This window comes from Prionailurus bengalensis, chromosome B1 (genome assembly GCF_016509475.1).
Source record: "Prionailurus bengalensis isolate Pbe53 chromosome B1, Fcat_Pben_1.1_paternal_pri, whole genome shotgun sequence".
Taxonomy (NCBI): domain Eukaryota; kingdom Metazoa; phylum Chordata; class Mammalia; order Carnivora; family Felidae; genus Prionailurus; species Prionailurus bengalensis.
In genome coordinates this window covers 52,991,254-53,017,122 of record NC_057344.1, presented here as the reverse complement: position 1 = coordinate 53,017,122, position 25,869 = coordinate 52,991,254, and the positions used below count along the sequence as shown (strand labels likewise).

The 25,869-nt window shown below is 41.9% G+C and overlaps 1 protein-coding gene across 2 annotated transcripts in view; it reads right to left on the bottom strand.

The window, feature by feature from the left end:
* Positions 1-1,628: 1,628 nt before the first annotated feature.
* The window catches only part of FDFT1 (farnesyl-diphosphate farnesyltransferase 1), a 37,881-nt gene continuing 13,640 nt past the window's right edge, over positions 1,629-25,869 (bottom strand). For both annotated transcript variants that reach the window (XM_043565286.1, XM_043565280.1), the window contains 5 exons: positions 22,346-22,474; positions 18,992-19,183; positions 11,319-11,495; positions 10,092-10,244; positions 1,629-2,240 (listed from right to left, as the gene is read on the bottom strand). In XM_043565286.1, coding sequence (XP_043421221.1) covers positions 2,019-2,240; positions 10,092-10,244; positions 11,319-11,495; positions 18,992-19,183; positions 22,346-22,474 — 873 coding nt within the window. In that variant the 3' untranslated portion in view covers positions 1,629-2,018. The remainder of the gene's footprint in view (positions 2,241-10,091; positions 10,245-11,318; positions 11,496-18,991; positions 19,184-22,345; positions 22,475-25,869) is intronic.

The window sequence follows — 25,869 nt, the reverse complement described above, 5'->3', positions numbered from 1 at the left end:
AGTTTAACTGCGTATCCTGTATTTTACGTGGCAATTTAGAGAAACAGAAGGGCAATGGTCTTCCAAAGCACTCAGGAGTGGACAGTAGAGCTAAGACCTTGGCACAAGTCAACGATAGGAAAAATTCCACAGCTTTACAGTTGGGAGGGACCTGGAAGGTCATCTAATAAACCTTACAGAAGCTTAGAAAGTCGCACAGGTCACAAGTGAGCCAGGAGGAAAACTTCCGGTACATCCACCTCCGACCAAGGCTCTCCACCAAGTTGTCCTGTGTTCTACACAGGACAGAACTAATCTGAGACTTCAACGCACAAATTTATAACAACCTACCTTGGAATCTTTAACCAAATTCCGATGTTTAAATTACTTGGGAAATTACTGTTGAGTGCGGCTCACAGCTGTACTCCAGGTGGCAAAGGACTTTGGCTTCAGTGTGGTGACAAGTTTGTCCAGAACTGAGCCCCAAACCAATCAACCAACTGCAGCTCCCACAGACCAAAACTAAGCCATTGTGTCAGGCGGCGGCAGTCACAGGACGAAAATCAGTGTGGGTGTGCGTATAACAATGCAAGGCCAATATTATTGCTGGGGAAAACCCTCAACTTCGGTGATTAAGTCACCATCCACAAAGGACAGCAGCAAAAGAGTAGACTATATACTATGTACATGGAGAGCATTAATGGCTTCTAGAAAGCACTTTAATGCCCTACGACAGTGATTGCTCAGCTTGAGGGGCTTTTTCAAACACCCCTAGAGAGGGGTCCTCCCTGGTCCAGGCTGAGATTCTCGGTGAGTCACTGGGTGAGAACGCATCACCAACCCCGGCTGCGTGGGAGTAAAGAAGAAGGCAAACAGCGATGCTAGAAGAATTAGGCTAAGTACATTCGGCTTCCCAGCCCATCACCTGAAAACATTTTTGTCTTTGTTGAAACTTCAGTGTATAAACGTGATTTTTTTTAAAAACAGAAACAAAGGACAAAATAACAACAACCACCACAACCACAACCACAAGCCCCCTGGATGTAATAAAATCTGCTGTGGCTAAGAGAATTGGCCCACTTTAGAGTAGGCTGGCAGAGTTAATGCAGGTTACGGGCTGGGCAGTGAGGCAATGCTGTCACTTGCTCATCTCCGGCGGGCGCAGTGGAGCTGGGGCCAGGCAGCTGGATCCTCGCTCTTGGTACCGCTCTGGTCCGCTCTGCGGGCAGCAGCGGGCCAGGCCCCCTGGCCCTCGATCACTAACTCCGCTCTTGAGTTCTTATTTGCCATGTGCCTCCAGGCTTTCAAGTGAACTGCCCTTGACAAATGCAGAGTAATTCCATTCTTTTTTACAAACGTATCTTTACATATAGTGTCTTCTCAAAAAGTCAGCCTTGACTGGAGGCCAGTCTTCTACAATGGGGCCAAAGGCAATCCTGCAGTTTCTCTGGGAAAGCTAATCTCCTTTTAAATGAGGAAACCATTCCAGAACACCCAGAAGTGAATCCTTAGCCTTCACGTGCAGAAGACAGTTGCATTCTTAGGAAACGTGGGACCACCACCTAGAGCTACAAACACTGACATCTGCCACATTCAAATCAACTGAAGAGAAAACAAAATGAGAAAAATCAGAACCAAACCGAGAAAAATTCACTTCCTGCTAGGACATGTGTTCCGAGGTTGCTTCAAATTAAATACATTTCATTAGAATTCTAGCCAGGACTCACACGAAATAAAATCTCTCAGCAACCCCATACGCAACTATTTCCTCTGCCCTGCAGTGAGGAGCACCCGGCTGTTGGCCACCTTGCGCAGATGTGAGCATGCCCACAAGTACCTGCCAGCCGAGGGTGAGCTATCCTTCCCTTTTATCGTCATCTTCTCAACTGCATGTCACAGTTTCTAAAGGTCCAAGTCCACAGAGTTCTCTTAGGAATTAGAGCAGGAGGGAAATGGAGGGGGAGGGGGAAACCAACATCCTTCCTTGAAGGAAAGGTCAGTCTATTCCACGGCGAGCATTAGCTCCCACTCTTACCCAATCAGTGCTCTCCAGTCTGAACATAGTCTTCTGTGACCTGGGACAGGGTGCTCAGATACTGCCAGCTCAGGGCAGCCAAGAGCATGACAAATGACAGGTAAATAGGGGAGTAGTGACTTCGGGAAATCAGCTGACAATTGGGAAGATTCTGTGTCCTGATGGTGGAGATGATCTGTCTTGTTTTACTAGAAGATGGGTCTGAGCTGGGAATTCTATGATAAATCTGTTAAAGAAAGGAAAAAAAAATAGTTAAATGCCACTTATGGAGTCCTAGGAACTTTATCTTCTGTGTCTACTTCTTACAATAACCCTAAACAGGTAGGTATTTTATATCCACATTTCTCTTACAAAACAGATTCAGAGAACATGAAAGGAAACTCCAAGTCACTCCACTAATAAGGCAGGATGTCAACCGAGGCCCGGTAATCCCACAGTCTGTCCTAGGGAGCAAGCAAGGAGGCCTGTACTTGGGGAGCCACCCAGGTCCTCCCTGGTCTTCGCATCCCCAACGCCTCAGAGCCAGGAACAGAGTGGAGCTTGGTAACGTCAGCATAGTTTGGGCTGGAGGAGAGCAACACAGAAAAGGGGAAATGATATCGCGAAGACTGGGCGAACACAGCCAAACAAGATGGAATCTGTGGTGTGGGCAACAGGCTAGATGAAGAAAAGCGAGAGCAGAAGCAGGGCACCAGAGAGTTATCCTTGAGTCTTCCCGGTGCCTTCACCCTCCTCCACCTCCACAGACCTGACACCTTTGCTGCATCCAGGCCTCACCTTCATGCTTACAGCCACTGCTGCCGGCTAGACCCTCAATGCCTCTCATCTGAGCTGTCACCAACCTCCAACCTGAGCTCCTGACTCTCCTTCTGCCTGAACCCTGAAGTCCACTTGCCTGCTCTCCACGCTGTCACCAAAGAAACTAAAAACCTCTGGTTGATACCCTCAGTGGCTACCTATCACCAGCTGAATAAGCTCTGAGTTCCATGATGTGGAACGCGAGGCCACCCATGACCTGGGCCCACTGGGCCTCTCCGGCCTCGCCTGCCGCTCCCCACCTGTCTCTTCTCACTCTAGAACAACTACCCGCTGTCGTCTTCTACCTCTGATGCTCTGCATGCATCTGTTCCCCTTTGCTCACACCGTTCCCTCTGCCCGGAATGCCCGTCACACTCCTTCACCTGGCTAACTCACCTGGCTAACTTGACCTGTTGCCCAAGTCTTAGGTATTAGTCTTTTAGAAAACCTGCCTTGAACTCTCAGGTTGGGCCACATGCCACTCTCCTACACAGACTCCTACCTTATCACTTAGCACTGAATTCATCTATGTCTATGCGTCTCCCTCACTAGACTGCGAGCCTCTAAGGCACCACGTCTTACCTTTCTGCCTCCAGCCCAGCACCGAGCCTGGCACACAGGAGGCCCTCACTAAGCTGACAAAGCAGTTAAGAGATGACTGAGGGGGAAAGGGACAATGATGTGAGCCCAGAGACAAAAAGGAGGAAGATTACAAAGCGGGCATATTTTTAAAATAATTTTTTTCCCCAGACTTTCATTATATAATGGGTATTAAAAAATATATATTTTAAATATTTATGAGAGAGAGAGAGAGAGAGAGAGCGCGCGCACAAGCAGGAGAGGGGTAGAGAGCGAGGGAGACATAGAATGTGAAGCAGGCTTCAGGCTCCGGGCTGTCAGCCCAGAGCCCAATGTGGGGCTCAAACCCACAAACTGTGAGATCATGACCTGAGCTGAAGTAAGACGGTTAACCAACTGAACGATATAATGGGTATTTTTTCCAGAGACAGATTATATTCTTGCCACCCTCCCACCTCACCACTGAAAGGGCACAGCTGCGATTTAGTATGACAAGAAAATAAATGAATGTGCCCACAGGTGTGCCTGGCTGGCTCAGTCAGTAGAGCATGTGACTCTTGACCTCTGGATCATGAGTTCAAGCCCCACAATGGGCAGAGAGCTCACTGGGAAAAAAATGCCTACAGAAATATGCTAATGATATCTGATACCTAATATTATGATACCAAGAATAGCTCTAGAAAGAAGAAGAAAAAAGTTTCATTGAAACTACAATTTCCTCTTTCTTTTCAAAAAAATTTAGATAATGGAGTTAAGCTTATAAAAACAAGCAATACAAAAATAAAGTTAAAAAAGGAGCCAAAATTCCCTTACTTGCCCCTCAGCCACAGGCCAGTATAGTTACTTTTATACTTTTCCTCACTATGCCCTTATAACCTCAGATAAAAATGTATGAAATGTCATACACAATAATACATTATTATCATATACTGATGTAGTTACTTTTATACCTCTTGCCATGTGCATACAAGCCAATATAAAAACATATAAAAGGTTATATATATGTATTATATAGTCTACACACTATACAGAATGGCTACTCTATATAATGTATAAATATGACTATATTGTGTATATGAAATTATACACTATTTTTAAGATAGGTTATAAACATATCATGCTGTAATTTGACTTTTTTCACTCACATAATTTCTTTAATCTTTTTTAAAAATTTTCTTTCATGTTTATTTATTTTTGAGAGAGACAGAGACACAGTGGGGGTGGGGCAGAAAGAAAGGGAGACACAGAATCCGAAGCAGGCTCCAGGCTCTGAGCTGTCAGCACAGAGCCTGACGAGGGGCTCGAATTCATGAACTGCAAGATCATGACCTGAGCTGAAGTTGTATGCTTAACTGACTGAGCCACCTATGTGTCTCACTCACATAATTTTTTATAGATATTTCTTTCTTTCTTTTTTCTTTTTTTAGGTAAGCTCCTTGACCACTGTGGAGCCCAATGCGGGGCTTGAACTCATGACCCTTGAGCTGAGATCAAGAGTCAGACGCTTAACTGAGCCAGGAGCTTCTATGGACATTTCTTAATGCCAGAACCTAGAAAAAGAGGTCATTCCTTTTAAACACAACCTACGTAATGTGAACACACTATAATTTATAATCAACCGCCTCCCAATAAGGACCGAGGACAAAATGCTACAATCAGCGTCTCTGTACATTTTCTAGTTAATTGTGTAGGTAAACTCCTAGAATTGCTTGGTCAAAGGCTAATGCACATAAAATTCTGACAAGTATGAACAGCTAATGTCATTAACCAAAAGAAAAAAGAAAAAGGCTTAGAAGCATCTGGGTCGTTCAGTTAGTTGAGCATCCAACTTAGGCTCAGGTCATGATCTCGTGGTTTGTGGGTTCAAGCCCCACATGGGGCTCTGTACTGACAGCTCAGAGCCTGAAGCCTACTTCAGATTCTGTGTCTCCTTCTCTTTTTGACCCTCCCCTGCTTGCTCTCTCTCTCTCTCTCAAAAATGAATAAACGTCAAAAAAAAAAAAAAGGTTTATGACCAAGGACTGAACTGGAATAATCAGTCTGGAGTGAAAAGCATGGGGTGGAGGAAACAGCCTGGCCATAGAAGAGAATGCCAGGAAGATTTTGTGCAGCCAGAAGAAACGAAAATCAAGACAACTCTGGGAGATAAGGAGCCAGAAAGGCAAAGGAGGAGACAGATGGGTAAGAGGTTAAACCTGAGGTAAGCGTCACAGAAGCCAAGACAGGGAAGGGCTTTCAAGGTGAGAAAGATCCAGTGTCGAATTTTTAAAAAATTTATCATTAGAGCACTGCCTTGGTGGCTCAGTCTTGGTGGCTCAGTTGGCTCAGCGCCCAACTCTTGATCTTGGCTCAGGTCATGATCTCACAGTTGGGGAGACTGAGCCCCGTGTTGGGCTCCGAGCTGATAACGCAGAGCCTGCTTGGGGTTCTCTCTCTTCCTCTCTTTCTGCCCCCACTCTCTCTCTCAAGATAAATAAATAAACTTTAAACAAACAAAAACTGGTCATTAGAAGGTCATTAAATCACCTCAGTAAGAAAAGTTCTGACAAGGAATGAACAAAAGCTAGGATGACGTGGGTTGAGAAACAAATGGGAATCGATAACATGAAGTACATGAATCCTTCGAGAAGCTTAACTGTGAGGGAGAGGAGGATGGGGATGAGGTAGAGAGGAGCAAAGTCAAGCCAAGTATTGATCTGTTTACTTTTTGAAGCCGAGTGGCCAGAGTGCAAATACAAACTAGAGGAGGGACCCAAAAAGGAGGGGGCTTTAGATAAAGAGGAGGCGGATCTTGAGGGGGCGAGAGGCGGGAGCAGGAGTGCATACCTGCAGTTGTTAGGCTCACACAGGAGAGACGGACAGAGAAGTGGAGACAGTTCACAACATATAATCTCGTACTTCCTCCTGTGGTTAAAGGCAGAGCCAGCGGAGAAGGAAAAGATGGATGTACAGCAGTACTTTTCTTGTTTTGAGATAGAGAGTGAGTGAGCGAGCACACGAGAGGGGAAGGGGCAGAGGGGGAGACAGAGAATCTTAAGCAGGATCCTGGACCAGTGAGGCCGGCAGGACTCAGGGATCATGACCTGAACCGAAATCAAGAGTCGGACACTCAACCGAGTCACCAGGCGCCCCCAGCAGTGCTTTTCAAACTTTATGTTCACAGGAATCACCTGGGGATCTTGGTAAAGGCAGATTCTGAGTCAACAGGTTTGAGTAGGGGTGAGGCTCTATCAAGTGCCCAAGGGCCACCGATGCTGCACAACACTTGTGAGTTGTGAGCACAAAAAGGGCCTGGAGAGCAGGACGATGCTCTAGAGGAAGCACAGCGTAGCGTGAAATGGGAAGGTGTGCCAGCTTAAGAGAGGTTGCCCTCGCCGAGGAGTGAGCATTGGCACAGAAGGAAACAACAGCTTCTGGCCGTTTGCCTGAGTATTTGTTTCTGTCCCAAAATAGCTGGTTGAGCTTCTCGCCAGCTGACAGGTATCCAGACTGGTTTGCAGCTGAGGCTGCTCCAGAGGACAGAGGGTGTGGAAGAGCAGTGCCCACCTCCTCAGGAAGGTTCGGTGTCCCTCTAACTCCTCCTGTAAACATTAGAGTCCCATGAGGAGACCTTTACACGCCCCTGCAAGTGCATTCTTGTTACCACCAGTTAAGCCCAGGGAACTGACAGAACTTTTTGTTTTTAATCTGAGAACCTTTTTTTTTTTTTAATAATGTTTATTTTTGAGAGAGAGAGAGAGAGAGAGAGAGAGAGAGAGCAAGCGGGGGAGGGGCAGAGAGAGAGGGAGACACAGAATCCAAAGCAGGCTCCAGGCTCTGAGCTGTCAGCACAGAGCCCGATGTGGGGCTCGAACTCAATCTAACCATGAGATCATGTCCTGAGCCAAAGTCGGACACTTAACCAACTGAGCCACCCAGGCTCCCCAAGCTGACAGAAGACTTGCAGTCTTCTTGCAAAGGACAGACTTGGTCAGTGAGAAGTAGGATCAGGGTTAATATCTGGACACCAGCAAACAGACAACTTGTGGTCTTCAAAAAGTTTTAACTTGAAATTTCATTCATGAGGACATTAAAAAACCATTATCACATTTTATTCCTTTGGACTTGAAAGACTTGAGATTTTTCTGAATCAAATCAAGTATTAATGTTTCCTCCACATCACGCTGGGTTTCACCAGAGTAGCTTTAGAAACCGATGACCTCAATCAGTGTTCCTTAAAGGGCCAGAAATTATTTTCAGCTTGGTGGGTCACCCTCTGTTGCAGCTTCTCAACTCTGCTACTGTATTTTGAGGCTGCCTCAGACAAGACATATGCGAATGGGCATGGCTGTGTTTTAATAAAAAGTTATTTACAAAAGCAGTGGGGGCGGGGAGGTCAGTCAGCTGTAGTGTGGGTACCCATGCCCCAAATCAAACTGTTGATCACAACCAGGATTTAATTCCAATGGGTAAGGAAAACACCAGATAAAATCTGAATTTTAATATAGTAACGGAACTAGCAAACAACATTTTTAAAAAATGGTTTTTTGAAACCGGTGGTCAGTATTAAAACTAAAATATTCTCTGAACTACACACTACATAAAAGGATTCTAACTGATACAAAACAGAGAAAAAGTGCCTAATAAAGTACTACTCAGTTTAGAAAGGATAATCCAACCCCCTTAGAATTGTAGTGAACAGCATATGGTCTGAAGTCAGCCAGATCTGGGTGCAAATTATGGCACCAGCCTCAAGTTTCCTTGATATTAATAGCACCCACCTTTTTGGTTGCTATGCCAGGCACACAGTAAGCTCAGAGTAAGTGCTGGCTATATGGTGAATCAGACCGTCCCAAATCTCATAAGCAGCAATTTTTTGGTCAATAGCTGAACACTTAAGTCACTAAAAGAATTTTAGGATTAAAAAAAATTTTCTTGGGGCGCCTGGGTGGCGCAGTCGGTTAAGCGTCCGACTTCAGCCAGGTCACGATCTCGCAGTCCGGGAGTTCAAGCCCCGCGTCAGGCTCTGGGCTGATGGCTCAGAGCCTGGAGCCTGTTTCAGATTCTGTGTCTCCCTCTCTCTCTGCCCCTCCCCCGTTCATGCTCTGTCTCTCTCTGTCCCAAAAATAAATAAACGTTGAAAAAAAAAAATCTTTTTTCTTTAGTTTTCTCTTACGCCTTCTACAGGTACCTCTGGTAGAAATGCTGAAGTCCAAAGCTCGTCAGAAGACAGGGCGTAACTCCAAGGAGAATGTGCAATATGCCATAGAAATCAGAGGAAATAACTGTTTTTGCAGAATTCTATTTAGAGGAAACCACTATTACCAAGTGCATCCCTGTAAAGGCATAGCCAGAGGACTGGAAGGAGGCAGAAAACTATTGACAGCAATAGTTACCTCTGGGAGAGGTGGGGGAGGAAGATCTTATTATGTTTTCATGTATTTCTGTAGTATTTCAATCTTCAGTAAGAACATATCTAAGGATCTCAGAGCCACCCAGCTCCCTAGTGTGACAGTCAAAAAAAAAAAGTCTCTAGACATTGCCAAATGTCCCCTGCAGGAAAGGGGGTACTAAAGTATCTCCAATTAAGAACCACTGCTAGGGCGCCTGGGTGGCTCAGTTAAGCATCCAACTTCAGCTTGAGTCACGATCTTATGGTTTGTAGGTTCAGGCCCCACATCAGGCTCTGTACTGACAGCTCAGAGCCTGGAGCCCGCTTCTGATTCTGTGTCTCCCTTTCTCTCTGCCCACTCCCTGCTCACACTCTCTCTCAAAAATAAACAAACATTATTAAAAAAAAAAAAAAACAAAGGAACCACTGATCTAGGACCTAGAGTTTTAGCCTCTAAGAAAAGGCTTTTTTGAACCTAGTCATATATTATACCCTCCACAGAAAGATATTTGACTTGAACAAGTATGTTCTGTTTTATAGGATGGTTTTGGTACTTGAAATGAGATTTGCATTAGAAAATTTAGAAATCGGGGCGCCTGGGTGGCTCAGATGGTTAAGCATCCGAGTTTAGCTCAGGTCATGATCTCGCAGTTTGTGGGTTTGAGCCCCACGTCGAGCTCTGTGCTGACAGCTCAGAGCCTGGAGCCTGCTTCGGATTCTGCGTCTCCCTCTCTCTCTGCCCCTCCCCCACTTGCATGCACACTCTCTCTCTCAAAAATAAATAAAAACATTAAAAGAATTATAAAAAAGAAAAAAAAATTTAGATATCATTGCAACTTGATGGTTTTCCTTTGCCAAAATTCCCTACTGTGGTTTCTCAGTTGAGGCCTATGAAGTCATAGAAAGTACTGGATTGGGTGTGAGGCAATGTGGATGGACTGGGGTCCCAGATCTACTCAGTCAGATACTGCATTTGCATCCACAAGACTTAGCCTCATTTTTCTCACCCATAAAACAAAAAGCCTGACTGGCCTCTAACATCAGCTTCCAGCTCAAAACCTATGATTCTGCTTAGGAGCTCCACCCTAAAGGCTTGCTGCCTTTATACACTCTCACCAGGGTGCTGTGCAACTCTGAACAATCAGTAACTCATGCATACACGAACTTTCCAAATAAAGGAGACCAACTCCTGTCCTGTCTCTTTATACCATAACACAATAAGTTGTTAGGATCATCTAAGATTCAAATATAAACTATTTAAACAATGACATTATTTAAATACTATAAAAAATAGCTAGAAATTATCCATGTAGTTAAATAGAAACCCACCTCTTCCATATACTGGTATATTATAGCTTTGACAGCTGGCATATTGGTGGCATCCATCATTAGAGTTACTGCTTGTCCTTTTCGGATCTTCACTACGCCTTTGAACACCTGCTGGTTATTGTAACAGGCAGCCAAAGTGGCAATGGCCATTACCTACAGATATTAGGTGGGGGAGACGAAAGAAAATGCTAATTCATTTCATTTCGTGAAAGAAAAGAAATGGTACTATAGGCAATCACCATTGTGAAAACGTAAAAAAAATCTTATATAGAATAAGAAAGTGCCAAAGAGCTAAGATGTAACTAACCAAGAAAAAGTACCCATGAAGAAAGCATATCAAAACTTGTACCTTTCCCACTCCTCCCTTCCTCAACAACAGCCTCAAGTGATCTTTGTAGTCTTAAATGATTCTTTGGTTTGACCATGAAAGCTTTTTATTTGGAAAAAACAAACATGAGCCAATACAACATTTTCTATGCTAGAATAATGAGTCTTAGAGCTGAAAAATGTATCTCAAAATAATATCTGCGAAGAATTTTCTATTTTTCCTACAACAAACATAACCATCATACATGAAAAAAACCAGCATGGAGGAGGGGGTAGGGCACAATTGGGAAGGAGGGATAGTTCCCAAGCTCAAAGGTGTATTATTTCTAGGATAAATGGAAACCCATGTCAAGCCTACAGATTTTAGCTCCAACAACCATTCAAGATTGGCCATTAAAAGATTAAATCGAGTTTCCAAATCAGTTAAATCCTAGAACTTTCATTTACTGGAGTTAAAGTAATTGGTAAGGCATTTAAAAAGTGTAAGCTCCTAGGATATTGAGGGGCTAGGTCCATAGGGTCAGGTTCTGTTCTCATGAGTCTAGGAGAAGCACAGCAAAAACTAGGCGCTTAAGACTTTGTAATGACAACACCTTCACCTACATTTTACCCAGCACTCCCCATAAATCTAAGCCAAAGCCCTAGATTTAACTGTGAGAATAAGGATCTAGCAAGGCTGAGCTGAGGGTGGTGGTCATAGAGCAAAGGGGAGGTATGGTGAGACACTGTCTGCCTCTTCGCCAGCAAAAGAAAACAGACCAGAGTCCTCTTTTTGGAACCATATTCCAAATACAGCAAACCAAAATAGTAAATGCATTCTATCCACCCCCATCACCACCACCACACCACTGCCTGTAGCTTCCACCTCTCCTTTACAACAAGAACAGCAGCACTGCATACCTGTGGAATAGCACAGAAGTTAAACACACTTTGGTTTCTAAGTCTTGAAAGGTAAGTGATGACATCTGGGATGTGGTGTAGTGCGTTGGTTATAAGTTCGTTCAGGCACTGCACAGCCGAGTCAATATTCTGTGGCTTAGCAAAATCACCCAACTTCTTAACATACTTGCTCCAAACCTTAAAAAAAGAAGTCGGCATGTGCATAAGGGAAGAAGGTTTCCAAGCAACATGAAAGAATCTTCGTGAATAAGAACTATGATAGACAGTAAAGTTTTTCTTAGCTGCAGACTCCTCTTTCACCAAGATCAAGTCTGTTTTATGCTCCACACAGGGGCTATTTGTGACAATCAGTCAGGGTCTGATCACAACCTGGGAGTCAGTTAAGTTTCTGGGAAATTGTCCTTTTGGGAAGATTAGTACAGCATGTACTACAGCAATACTTTAATGACTTGAGATAAAGAAAACTCGTGTTATTCAGAAGGCATTAGTCTACTCCTGAAAAAAATAACCAGATATATACAAAACCAGCTACAACAATACTGCAGGCTAAACAGTAAAATTCTGAAGATGGTCAGGTCTCCAAGTAATTAGTGATTAACATTACGTACCCAATTCCGAGAATTCAGAATGCTGCCAAACAATCGTATTTGGGGAAAATGAGCTAGGTCTGTACTATGAGAACATTACCTCCTTGGATCTTAGTAACTCAAAAGTGAAATAACATCTTCGACTCCAATGGTGGGACTGATTTGACAATTTTTAATGTTAATATTTAAAGGAATCTCTAGGGGCACCCGGGTGGCTCAGTCGGTTCAGTGTCTGACTCTTGATTTCGGCTCAGGTCATGATCCCAGGATGGTGGGATTGAGTCCCGAATCGGGCTCTGTGCCGAGTGTGGAACCTGCTTAAGAGTCTCTCTTTCTCTCCTTCAACCCCTCTCCCCTGCTCATATTCTCCAAACACACACACACACACACACACACACACACACAAATTAAACATCAGAAAAAAAATAAAGTAGTTTCTGAAGCTAGCATAAAACTTACTTTCATCTTTGGTAACCATTTTTTTTAAGTACTTTTTTTTAAAATTTTAAGTTTATTTATTTATTTTGAGAGAGAAAGTGAGAGCAGGGAAGGGGGAGAGGGAGAGAGAGAGACAGAGAGAGAGAGAGAGAATTCGAAGCAGGCTCCATATTGTCAGCACAGAGACCGACATGGGGCTTAAACTTACAAACTGTGAGATCATGACTTTAGCTGAAATCAAGAGTCAGACACATAACCAACTGAGCCACCCAGGCACCCCATTTTTGAAAACTCTTAAGCCGCCCAAAGAATGACACTCACTGTAACCTTATGCACTCCCCCAAATACATGACTGGCCTAATAGGACTAGGAGATTCTATGGAAAGTCAAATTTGTTATCCGTTCTTAATTTGCACCTTAAACACACTCAGATTGATGGTACTAGATCAACGATGGTACAAGATCTGCAGAACTTGGAGAAAATAGTTAATAAACCCCTATGTATACATCCACCGGCCTCAACAATTATTGACACTTGGCCCATCTTGTTCCATCATGCAGGTTCTGTCTGTGGCGTTGGCATCTCGCCTGTGCCCACTTTTGTCTTGGAGCTCCTGGGGGTGCTTTGTACAGGTTATCCACGGGCTGGGTTTTGGGTGTTTGTTTGGATTTTTTTGTCGAGTTGTTTCATCTCTTTTTGAGAATTTGGGGAAAATCCCCAAACCATGCTGCTGCCACCATCACTACCATTTTTTACAAAATCCAAACTTCCTGCTAATAGATGCAGAAAGGATGACAGAATTAGGATAGCACCTTTTGGCCTCTTCACTGATAATAAGTCTAGGGAGCGACCACCAAGACAAAAAAGAACCCACAACTTACAAGGAAAAGAAAACGATCATTATATTTTCAACAGCCAGTCTGTAAAAGCAGAAGAAAATGGGAGTAACACATTTAAGGTACTCAAAACTATGAGCTAAAAACTTCATACCTAGAAAAAACTGACTTTCAAATATCAAGGACACAAATTATCTTCAATATGTATAAACATGGAGAATTATTATTCTCATGGCTCTTTCCTATCTACCAGAGTACGAGCTTGAGACAACCAAAATGGTTAGAGACATCAACATAAAGGCTGGTAGTGAGCATAAACCAAGACAAAATAAAGGAGAAAAGGGAGATATTACGGTGGTAATGGCTATCTGATCTGACGATTCAGATATAAATATAATCATAAAAAATTGGCAATTAGGATATCATATGTAAAAAATTTTTTTTGAATTATTCTCCGTAAGCATATTTGGTGGTAGTAGCATCAGTATCACTATTCAGAGACTGCAAGATCTGTAATGTGGAAAAAAAGCAGATGAGTAGTTATGGCATATACTAATTCTGGCATCTCTTATTTCCCTGAGAAATATGAATCTCAATGAGGAAAAAATGAGGTAGAGATATAATATAGAGGAAGCGATTATATAACCATTCTATTGTCCTGCGTTTGAATTGGAAATATCAATACAAATTTACAAGGTATTTGTAAATTTATCAATATAAATTACAAAGTATTTTAGCTTTGAAACTAGACACACACACACACACACACACACACACACACACACACACACACGGACTACCCCAAGAGCAATGACTATCCTGCCCAAGTGTGGTGTTGGCTATTATTTTCCATTAGCCCAGGTGTCTTCCCTGAGCTTCTTGAATAGCTGGAGGAGTCCAGATCTTAGTAAATGTACAAAATGAGTTTAGAACATCTTCACGTATCAAATGGCAAGGAAGCTATCATAGACTATTAAGGGTCATGAGGACTCAAGAGCCAACCTGAATCTATTCCTGACCAAAGGGAAATTTTAAGCTTTAATAATGAGAATAATTACAACCGATTAAACCCAAATATGTTTTAATCTGTAAGTTTATAATGATAGCAAAAGATAACTAATTGGTCACCTTCTGAGGGTGACAGAAATTTATCTTAAAAGCTAGGTAAAGGAAAGAATCAACTATATGTACTGCCTTCCATACGTGATTTGTACCACTCAATAAGCAAATAATAAAGGAGAGAACATATCTCCTATAAAATCAGCCCAGCTAATAAAGGAAGGCACAAATATAGAATTAAAAACTTCTTATTTTATGGCATAAAATTCAAAGTCCTGAAATGAACCCTCATGTTTAGGGTCAACTGATTTTCAACAGGGGTGCTAAAATAATTCAATGGGGGAAAGAACAATCTTTTCAACAAATAGTACTGGGACAGCTGGACATTTGTGCAAAATGATAAGCTGGACCCCTACCTCACACCACATACAAATACTAACTCAAAATGGATCAAAGCACTCACTTAAGAGCTAAAACTATAAAACTCTTAGAAGAAAATATAGGCATAAATCTTCATGACCTTAGATTAGGCAATGGTTTCTTACATAAGCACAATACAAAAGAGAAAACTAGATAAATTGGACCTCATCAAAATTAAAAACGTTTACGCTCCAAAAGACATCAAGAAAGGAAGAAGATAACCCACAGACTGGGAGAAGATATTTGTAAATCACATATCTGATAAGGGACTTGTATTCAGAGCATAGAAAGAACCCTTACAACTCAATAATAAAAACAAACAATACCATTAAAATATCTGAAAGTATTTCAGTAGTTTTCAGAAAAAGTACCTGAATAGATATTTCTCCAAAGAAAATATACAGATAGCCAACCACATGAAATGCTCCACATCATTAGTTATCAGATTGCATATCAAAACCACAATGAGAAACCACTTCACACCCATGAGGAGGGGTATAATAAAAAAAGATAGATAATATGGAGAAGTAGGGAGTCATTGTTTAAAGGGTACAGAACTATACACTTAAAAAATAGTTTGAATGGTAAATCTTATATTACATAAACTTTACCGCAATAAAAAAAAGATGTTAAACACATACATAAAAAAAGGTGAGAACTGTTGGCAAAGCTGTGGAGAAACTGGAACCCTCATCTACTGCTGATAGGACTGGCACAAGGGTGTAGTCACTGTGGAAAACAGTCTGGCAGTTCCTCAAAGGTTAGTAGCTGTATGAAGCAGCAATTCCTCTCCAAGCTATATGTATATATATGCAAGAGAAATGGAAACACATGTCCACTCAAAACCTTGTATACAAATGTTCACAGCATATTAATAATAGCCAAAAAGTGGGGGCACCTGAGTTGGTTGAGCATCCGACTTCAGCTCAGGGCATGATCTCATGGTTCGTGAGTTCAAGCCCCACATCGGGCTCTCTGCTGTCAGCACAGAGCCCGCTTCAGATTCTCTGTCTCCCTCTCTCTCTGTCCCTCCCCTGCTCTTTCTCTCTCTCTCAAAAATAAACAAACATTAAAAAATAATAAAAGCCAAAAAGTGGAAACAACCCAAATATTCCTCAACTGATAAACAAATGAAATGTGGCATATCTATATAAGTGAATATTGTTTGACTATAAGAAAGAATAATGTGTTGATAACATACTACCTCCTGGATGAACCTTAAAAGCATCACGCTAAGGTAAAGAAGTCAGTCACATATTATAGGATTCCATTTATACGAAAGGTCCAAAACAGGCCAATGTACAGAGACAGAAAGAAGATGGTTGGTTGCCAAGGGCTGGGGAGTGGGCATCAGCAGAAAACAGATCGTGACTGCTCGAAGGCATGTGGTTTCTTTCTGGGGTAATGAAAATGTTCTAAAATTAATTGTGGTGATTGTTGCACAACTCTGTGAACATACTAAAAAAACACTAAAAACTTTAGAAGGATGAACTGCATATAGTAAGTGAACTCTGTCTCAATAAAGCTGTGATAAAAATACTATTTTGCAACCCTAATAAATTAACAGAACTAGGGATGAAGCCTGATTGCTAACATCAAAAGTGGGCAAAGATCAGACATTACATGCCTCTTGATAAAAGAGCACACCAACATCTTTCATCAAGAGGTGCATGCTCATTTTTATTTAAACACATTTGATGTGTTTTAATCCACTGCCATTTTTATTCTTTTTTGGTACTCGAAGTGTTCCATATGTGGCCAGTGAAAGCCCCTTCAAATTGGATTGTGTGCCTCTTTATCCTGTACTTTTTACTTTGATAGTTCCCTTACTTTCTGGCATGACAGTATATTTCAAGCTCCTTTTATGTATTTTCTGCCCTTACTGTTCCTTATACTGGGAAATGGTATTAAAAGACCAAATTGGAACACCAGAGGTACATATTACTACTGGTTTGGTCATTGTTGCTAAACAGAGGTAGACTTTTTTTTTTTTTAAAGAATCTGTATCATGAGTTCATACTGATATTTCCAATTCAGTTCAGGATTATGGGAGTTTTGCTTAACTTGTTTCCTATTTGTATCTTGTATTTTAGACTGAAAAACCTTGGTTCTTAGACTGATAAGAACACAATTGCCTATTTACTTTATGTTACCAAGTTTCTGTAATAGTTTCAGTATTTCAACAAAAATATTCACAATATGATTACTGAAAACCTTTTATTACTTTTGGTTTATCCTTCCATTTAAACTCTGCTGTTGAGATAAGTCAGAGAAAGACAAATACCATATGATTGCACGCATATGTGGAATTTGACAAAACAGATGAACATACGGGAAAAGGAGGAAAAAAAGGAAACAAACCACAAGAGACGTTTAATGATTGAGAACAAACTGGAATGTTGGTGGAAGGAGGTGGGTAGGAGATGGGCTAGATGGGTGATGGGAACTAAGGAGGGCACTTGTGATGAGCACTGGGTGTTGTATGTAAGTGATCAGTCACTAAATTCTACTGAAACCAATACTGCACTGTATGTTCACTAACTAAAATTTTAATAAAAAGTAAAAAACAAAAACACAAAACTATGGTATTGTGCACCTGTTTTTTTCATTTAATAATATAGCCTGGAGATTACTCCATAATAGTATAGTTCTTCTTGCGCTCCACCAGGTGAATATACCATAGGTTCATTCAACCAGTCCTGTGTAGAGGGACATCCGGGTTGTTAATAAATTGTAACTATTACAAACAACACTGAATCCATATGCTCCCATATGAGTCATTTGCCAAACTGCCAGGCCTCAGGGCTGTACCAGTATATGCTCACCGGCCACACAAGAGTGCCTGGTTCCCCAATCTTGCTTCATTCAGGCCTATCAAACTTTTGACTGTCTGCCAGTCCAATGCAAGAAATAGTATCTCAGGATTCTTTTATATCTTTTTTGGGTTAGGCTATTTGAACTGACATTCATTAAGCACCCTGGGCTGCAGTTTATCTCACTTCATGCACACCACAACCCTGTGGTATAAACTATTCAATTTTACAGAAAGAGGGAAGTGAAATGTGTGCAGGACTGCAGAGCTGGTACTCATGAACCACACTTGGGTGATGCGCTTGTGTGAGAAGCAGGGTCATACGGTGGACAGGCCCTGGCAGGGATCCAGGAGACTGGGGCGTCCCTTCTAGCGGCCACTGACTCATTCACTGTAGGTCCTCACACGAATCTCTCCCCTTCTTTGAGGATTGGTGTCAAAGGAAGGGTGCACAAGAGCTGCTTCCCAACCCTGCCTGCACAGTAGTCCCCTGGGAAGCTTGACAAACTACGGCATCTCAGCCCAGGGTAGTTTTAATGTGAATTTTTCTCATTAGGAGTAAGATTGATCATCTTTTCAGCTGTTTAATGATCTTTCTTTCCTTGATCTGTTCTCATCTCTTTGTCCATTTTCCTGTAGGGTAACTGGTCTTAACTTTTAGCAGTTTTTATTTGCAGAATAAGTTGCAAATATTTTCCCTACTTTGTCACCTTTTTTTCCACTTTAAAACCACTTGGTTTTAGGAAACCATTTTATGGAAATCAATAGGCAAATGTAGGAAATAGTCATAAGATTTTCTAGCTTTCCAGGGTGCCTGGGTGGCTCAGTTAGAAGACTCTTGATCTTGAGGTCGTGAGTCTGAGCCCCACATTGGGTGTAGAGATTACTTAGATTAAAAAAAAATAAGGAAAAATATTTTATAGCTTTCTTTCTGAATAAAACCAACGTCCAAGTCTTTCCTTTCCCTGTTTTTTTAAAACTGAGTCAAAGATCAACTCTGGTCTCTTATAATGAACATCTGTAGTTTCTGTCTATTTAGCACCTTTCTTCCTGGGGTGGGTGGGGGGAATCCATCTATGTGTGTTGGGCAGAGATAATCCAGGTCTGGCCGAAGTATTCAGCCCTCTGGCTACAGCAGCTGATTATGGGATGGGCACAGGAACCAAGCCCCACCAAGTAGGCCTTCCTAAGGACTTTTCTGTTAAGCTAATAAGTTGTGAGTCATGGGTTGTTACACCTACTACTTGGGAGAAAGCATGTCCAAGAGATAGAAAGAAGGGGGAAAAGCCACACACCCACACACACACACACACACACACACACACACACACACACACGACTGAACCTGTGGATTTGGCCAGTCCACCCTGAAGCAAACTAAATCTTAACCTGTTTTATACACTCTCTTCCATTGTCTCAGGCAGTTTCATTCATGTTTCTATCACTTGCAACCAAAAGATTTGTTTTGTGTTCAGAAAAGTATTTGACAGTATTTTTCCCAAATCCCCTAACTCTGTTACCTCTTGAGGCCAAAACTCTCTTCCTTCTCGTTGGTCTTCCAGATAATCACGAATGATGTTTGTTTTCTGCAGAAACAGGCCCATAGAATTGGCACGTTCTACATCTTCACCAACTAGGGGGTCCTCTAACTCTGAGGCTGAGAACAGACGGGAAAGGCCAATTCCCACCAGCCCGGCGACATAGTGACAGTACTGTAAAAGATTATTTTTAAAGTACTTTAATATGTATTTAACTGACATGAAAACAGTAAAGATCATTAACTACAAAACAAAAGCAAAAACAAAAACAGGTTCCAAACAGAAAGTACAACATCTCATTTTGATTCAGACACAAATATACACTATGGACATATAAAGAATAAAAAAACATCCAAAAAGAATGTGCACAAAAGATTTAACCAAAGCGATCTCTGATCTCTGGCTGGTGTGATGTTTTTATTTGTTTCACCTGTATTTTCTGTATTGCTACTGTGAACATGCATTACTTCTAGAATAAAAGGTTACTGAAAAAATAAACTAGTACAGTAAACTTTTTGAGATCTAAAATTGAGAGTGAAGACCATAGGGAATTAGGAATATTCTAATAGAAACTAGAATACTAAGTAGAGTTTAATCTTGAAGACACTTAGAGATCTGGCAGTGTCTCAAAATCTTCATTATACAGAAGAACAAAGTACAACCACTATGTTCTCGACACTGTTTTAAGCACTCTGCATATTCAGTCCTCACAAACACCTTTATGTGGCACGTATTATTTTAAAAAAATTTTTAATGTTTGTTTATTTTTGAGAGAAGACAGAAGAGCGGGGGAGAGGCAGAGAGAGAGAAAGAGAAGATCCAAAGCAGGCTCTGTGCTGACAGCAGAGCCCAATGCAGGGCTTGAACTCACGAACCGTGAAATCATGACCTAAGCTGAAGTCAGACACTGAACCGACTGAGCCACCCAGCACCCTGAGGCATGTATTATTATTACCACCATTTTAGGAAGCTGGGACAGAAAAGAAATCAGTTAATTGTCCAAGATCACTCATCTGAGAAGTCAGAGGCCAGAGACTCAAAGCCAGGTGGTCTGGCTTAAAGGCAGGCTTTAACAATTTTGATAAAACTGCCTCTCCTCAAAAGAGATCTTGGCAAACGTCATTCTTAATCGTCAAAGAATTTTCCTCCATAAAAGTGGCTTGTCAAAGCTATCCTCTCCTGAGAAGAGTATTGCAAGACAACTTAATGCAATATTCTTATGAAATGAATGTCCATTAGACAATTTTAGAAGTGGAGAGCAGTTAAAGGTACACTCTGGGGAGGACATTAGGAAGGGTAAACGTTAGGGAAAGACCACAGAGGAGGGTCTTTGGTTGAAAGTAACACAAAGCCAGAGACCAATCAAGGGGCACAATGAAACGGCGAAAAGAATGGACTCGGAATACGGTCTAGGAAAGGAAGAATCTGGAAAGAGTAAAGATATGCTAAAATTAGACAGAAATGAACTGTGGGAAACTATAAGAAATTTCCAAAGAACTACTAGAAATTTAAAAACATGAGTACATCATAGAGCTGTCCAAGGAAAAGTATATTTTAAGATAACGGTTCTTAGGATAGAAATATTCCTAGAATGGAGGTAGTCCTCCTCCTCCACAGTTAAAGAGAGAGGGGGAAATCACTAAAAGTACTGATCTAATCAGAACTTGTATTCAACAACCGATCATTAGGTTCCCTGTGCAGGTCTGCAGGGCAGAAAAGGAAGTTACCATGCAGCTAACGAGTGCTGATTCTTGGCCAGGAGTTGTTTCAGCTTTAACTTTAAATTGATCAACTGATAGCCCAGCAGCAGTCACACGCATGCTCATTTGGAGAGCATAAGCCAGCAGTTCCAAAGACGCTGCCAGCAAGTTTTGACGAATGAAGGATTAAGAGGCCGGACTTTGGACCTACACTCACCCAATGCATATATGCATATGTATGCAGTTTGTGTCTCTTCTGAGATCCCAACCTAAATACCATTAAAGATACAAAATACATACACAATTAGATGATTAAAATGTCTTTGCCTCCACTAGGGTGACGAAGAAGGCTCACAAACACCATGCCTATGGAAAATGGGCAAGACCTGTCCCTTCTATCCTGTATTCTGATGTTTACTTTAGTCCCCAGAGTCAGTTAGGTCACTTTGTCTAGAAAAGCACTCTCTCCCTGCCCCCTACTCCTACCCTGGCTAATATCCTACTCAGCTGCTGCTCAGGAATAAACTCAGGCCAAATAAAAGCCATTATAATTTTATCTGCCACATCATCTGCTCTTATAGCCCTTTCCAGCTACTCTGTCTCCTGAAGAAGATAACCTCATCCATGTGAGGTCTCCCACCGCTAATCCCCGCACATACCCATTTATAACCGCCATAGGAATTGGGGGAGGGAGGTCAAGAAACTTGGAACATCTCATACTGTGTTAATTCTGTAAGGAGATGATGGGAAAGAAAAAGGTAAGGTGTTGGAGAGGTGCTCACTCCTCAGCACAACACACCCAAGATCCAAAGTCACTATCTTTGGTTTCTCATTAAACTTGTTTTTGTTTCTAAGGAAACACACATACAAATTTAACAGTTTGAGGGATGCCTACTTCTCCCAAACAAATGGGGTCAAGCTGGCACCGAGTTTAAAAGTAATCTTGGGTAGGGGCACTTGGATGACTTAGTCCGTGAAGCATCTGACTCTGGATTTTGGTTCAGATCATAAGCTCACAGTTTGCAAGACTGAGCCCCACAGTTCGTGAGATCGAGCCTCTGGGTATCAGTATAGAGCCTGCTTGGGATTCTCTCCCCGCCCCCATCCCTCCCCCTCCTCATGCTCTCTCTCTCAAAATACATAAACTTTAAATGAATGAATAAATAAACAAAATGTAATCTTGTGTTAAGATGGAACTGGAGAAAGGATTCAGATACTAAGGTACACATACACATGTACTCAGAAACGGAAGAAAATAATAAAAAAAAACATTTTTAAGATATGAAAACCACTGATATCTTTATACTACATGAAGCAATTTGGCCATTTATCTAAAATATCACAGTGAGTCAGAGACACTTTTAGAAGCTTAACATCTGTACCCCTGGGGCAAGTTGTATCTACTTTGGCCTGACTTACTGGTAAACTCCTTCTAGGGCATGGATTAGTTCAAGTATTCAAGGATAAGCCCCTATATTAAGTGTTTATGATGAGCCATTCAAACTAAACAGATGGGTTGTAAAAGCAGAAAACCTGGAACAGGTAGACAACTTTATCCCTCTTTCTGAACTTGACAGTGAACACCCTCAGCTCTGTCTCACATACCACACACCAACACTGCTTTGTAACGGCTCACCTTGTCCCACTCCTGTTCGGATGTCACGTGTTTATCCAAAAACTCCGCCATCCCAAATCCCATTTTCCGGCAAATGTCAACAATCACCGTTTGATATTTCTCAGCCAGATTTCTAAACTCGAGGGAGATCTGAAATAGAAATCACACAAAAAACAGAGAAAATATGAAACATGTAGGTACATTGGGAACCAACGTGGTTACCTATAGATTGTAAAACAAAGCAATAGTGGAACCCATTAAGGCTCCCAAATGATTCATCTATCAGCCTAACATGTAGGTTATGCTAGTCTATATACTGAATAATAAACTCAGAAATTTTATATTTATTAAAATAGAAGGGAAGGGTCTAAAAATTCTAAGATTTCTACACTCAAAAGAAAATTCAAAATCTCACAACATGCTCATCTTTCCATTATATAATAAATAAGATGCCTCAATATAGAGTAGGCATAAACATAAGAATTTTAGGAAGAATGCCCCATTTTAGACAAACCTCATGGGATGGGAGACTCATTCCTGCAAACATGTATCAAGCACTTCCCCTACAACAAGCACTGTTCTAGGCAATGGGGATACACAGCCTTGGAAAGGACCAGAAACTCATGCCCTTGTACAGTTTACTGAGGAGATCAGCCAACCATTTTCTATCATCAATTCCCAAATTTCTATCTTGAAGTTATAGTGTCTCCCCTCTAGAAGGCTATACATTTTAATTCCTCAAACAACTCAATTTACCCCAACCTGAGGCATGCTACCCAACATTTTTTTCCATAGCCCAAACTCTAATGTAGTAATCATACTGATATTTTTTAAATTCACTGCTATTATACAAACGTCCTAAGTTCAAAGAAGTGTTTATAGGTGATCAAAACACAATATGGAAACACCATGAAACTTCATAAAATGCTACAAAATATTAATAGAGGCAACACACAATACTGAAAACAGTTAACAGACTTTATTAATCATCAGAAGTGTGAGAATGACTTGGTCTGTGTTTGCAGAAATGTTAGAAAAACTTGTTCAACAAACACCTATACGTAAGGACCTGAGGAAAAACCAGCTGGTGGCACAGCACGGGATTCAGAGGCCTAAGATATTTTACCATTACTCTGAATAACATAAACTGTTAAACCCCATAAGTCCGGGGTCCCTGGGTGGCTCAGTCGGTTGAGCTCAGGTCATCATCACTCGGTTTGTGAGTTCAAGCCCCACATCAGGCTCGCCACTGTCAGTGCAAAAAAACCTCCCTCTCCCCCCAAAAATAAAAATTGAAATTAAAAACAATCCCAAAAGTCCATAAAATCAATCTAATCTTTCCAGAACACTGTTCTTTCCAGAACAGCTGGAAGACAAAGCCAAAAAGTCATTTCTATTATGGACTGAAACAAATGAGCAACTCTATCAAAGGGCATCTGAATCCCTGAGTCTCCTTAGGACCCCATTCTTTCAACAGATCCTTGACTAGGTCATTCTGTTTATGAGAACAAAGACCAGTGAGGTGAGGAAAGAGGAGGGGCTTAGATTCTTAAAATCAAGCACACCAAAAGAAACACTTCACTGCTGACTGTGAACCATCCCCTTCAACAACTTTTTGGGACTTATCATTATCTAATTATAGAATTCAAAAAATGAAAACAAAAAATATCTAGGAGGGTGCATGGGTGGCTCAGTGGGTTAAGGGTACAACTTCAGCTCAGGTCATGATCGCACAGTTCATGAGTTCAAGCCCCGCTTTCTGGCTCTGTGCTGACAGCTCAGAGCCTGGAGCCTGCTCCGGATTCTGTGTCTCCCTCTCTGTCTCTGTCTCTGTGTCTCCCCTGCTCATGCGCGGTCTGTCTGTCTCTCTCTCTCTCTCTCTCTCTCTCTCTCTCAAAAATAAACAAACATTAACGACAACAAAAAAAAAGGGTGATAGTGAAGAGCCCTATGTCTTCCCAGACACCTGAGGGAGGGAGAGCACTAAGGGGCTCCTCCGTGCTTGGCACCCAGTTTCACATACTCTCTAGGAGCAACAGCAAGCTCTGTTGAGTGAAATGAGCCACAAGGACGGTTTTTGTTTAAATATTTATTCATTTCTGGGAGAGCACAAGTGGGGGAGGGGCAGAGAGGCGGTCAGAAGATTTGAAGCAGGCTCTGCGCTGACAGCACAGAGCTTGAGACGGGGCTCGAACTCATGAACTGTGAGATCATGACCTGAGATGAATTCAGACACTCACCCGAATGAGCCACCCAGGCGCCCTGAGCCATGAGGACTTTTTACTGTCCCTCCAGGTAACTGTGTTTCACAACAACAGATTTCTAGGTCCTTGAGTCACACTCAAGGATAGCATGGTGAATCCGCTTGTATAATGGAGAAAGGCCAAACACCAAAGTAGGGGTTCAAGGGTAGCAAGACATTTCCATTAACCTATACTAAAAATTCCTTATAAATTTCAGGACGTTATGATCAAAACACCGGGTAATTCTACCTTCGCTTATTTGCCAAGTCCTGTTTTTGACCAATTTTTAAAAAGGCAGTAAACGGGGCGCCTGGTGGCTCAGTCGGTTAAGCGTCTGACTTCAGCTCAGGTCAGGATCTCACGGATCATTGAGTTTGAGCCCCACATCAGGCTCTCCGCTGTCAGCCCAGAGCCTGCTTCGGATCCTCTGTCTCCCTCTCTCTGCCCCTCCCCTGCTTGCATGTTTTCTCTCTCTCTCAAAAATAAAATAAATATTAAAATATATAATAAAAAAATAAAAGAGCAGTGAAATATGCCAACGATTAAATATTAAAACTACATTAACAGAAAATCATACAAATAGTAAATCACTAATGAAATATACTTTGTAACTAATTCACAGCTCAATAAATATTATTATTGCTATTATCATTTAAAAATAACCCCATGTTATCTTGAAGACTGCTAGTTTCCACTAGTACCAGGTGAAAAAGATATCTCATCCATAATGTACAATGAGAGTTCTAGAAAGCCTGACTTTCAAGTATTGACCACTAAAGCATAAAATACCAGGTTCAATCTCAAGGCACACACATTGAGGAAGTGTGCACTTAGACAGAACTCTCTGTCTAGGCTTATGCCTAAAATCCACACGGCCTGGGATGAAAGTTATCTTAAAATTATCAGTCGCTTGTTAAACGAGTAACTTGTGAAACAGTACGTTCTGTTCTCCTGCCTTGACAGAGATACCTCCACAACAGCCTGAAGGCCTCAGGTGTGAATTTACAATTCCCTCAGACTTGGTTCCGAAATGCAGCAGGGCAGACCGCTGATCCCACTCCCAGGCTGCACCCACTCTGTCCAGCACGAGGAGGCCTAGGGGTGCGGTGGCTCAGGGAATTGAGGGTAGGGAATTCCAGACACTCAGAGCACAGTCTAGAAGGGGAGCTGCATCAGTTCTTGCTACCCCACCCCCCACCCCTTTGAGAGTGAGGAGCCCCCCTTTTGCCTCAGAGTAGGGCCCTCCTTGCTTCAGTCTAACAGCAGTACTGTGCGGGGCACCTGGGTGCCTCAGTCGGTTAA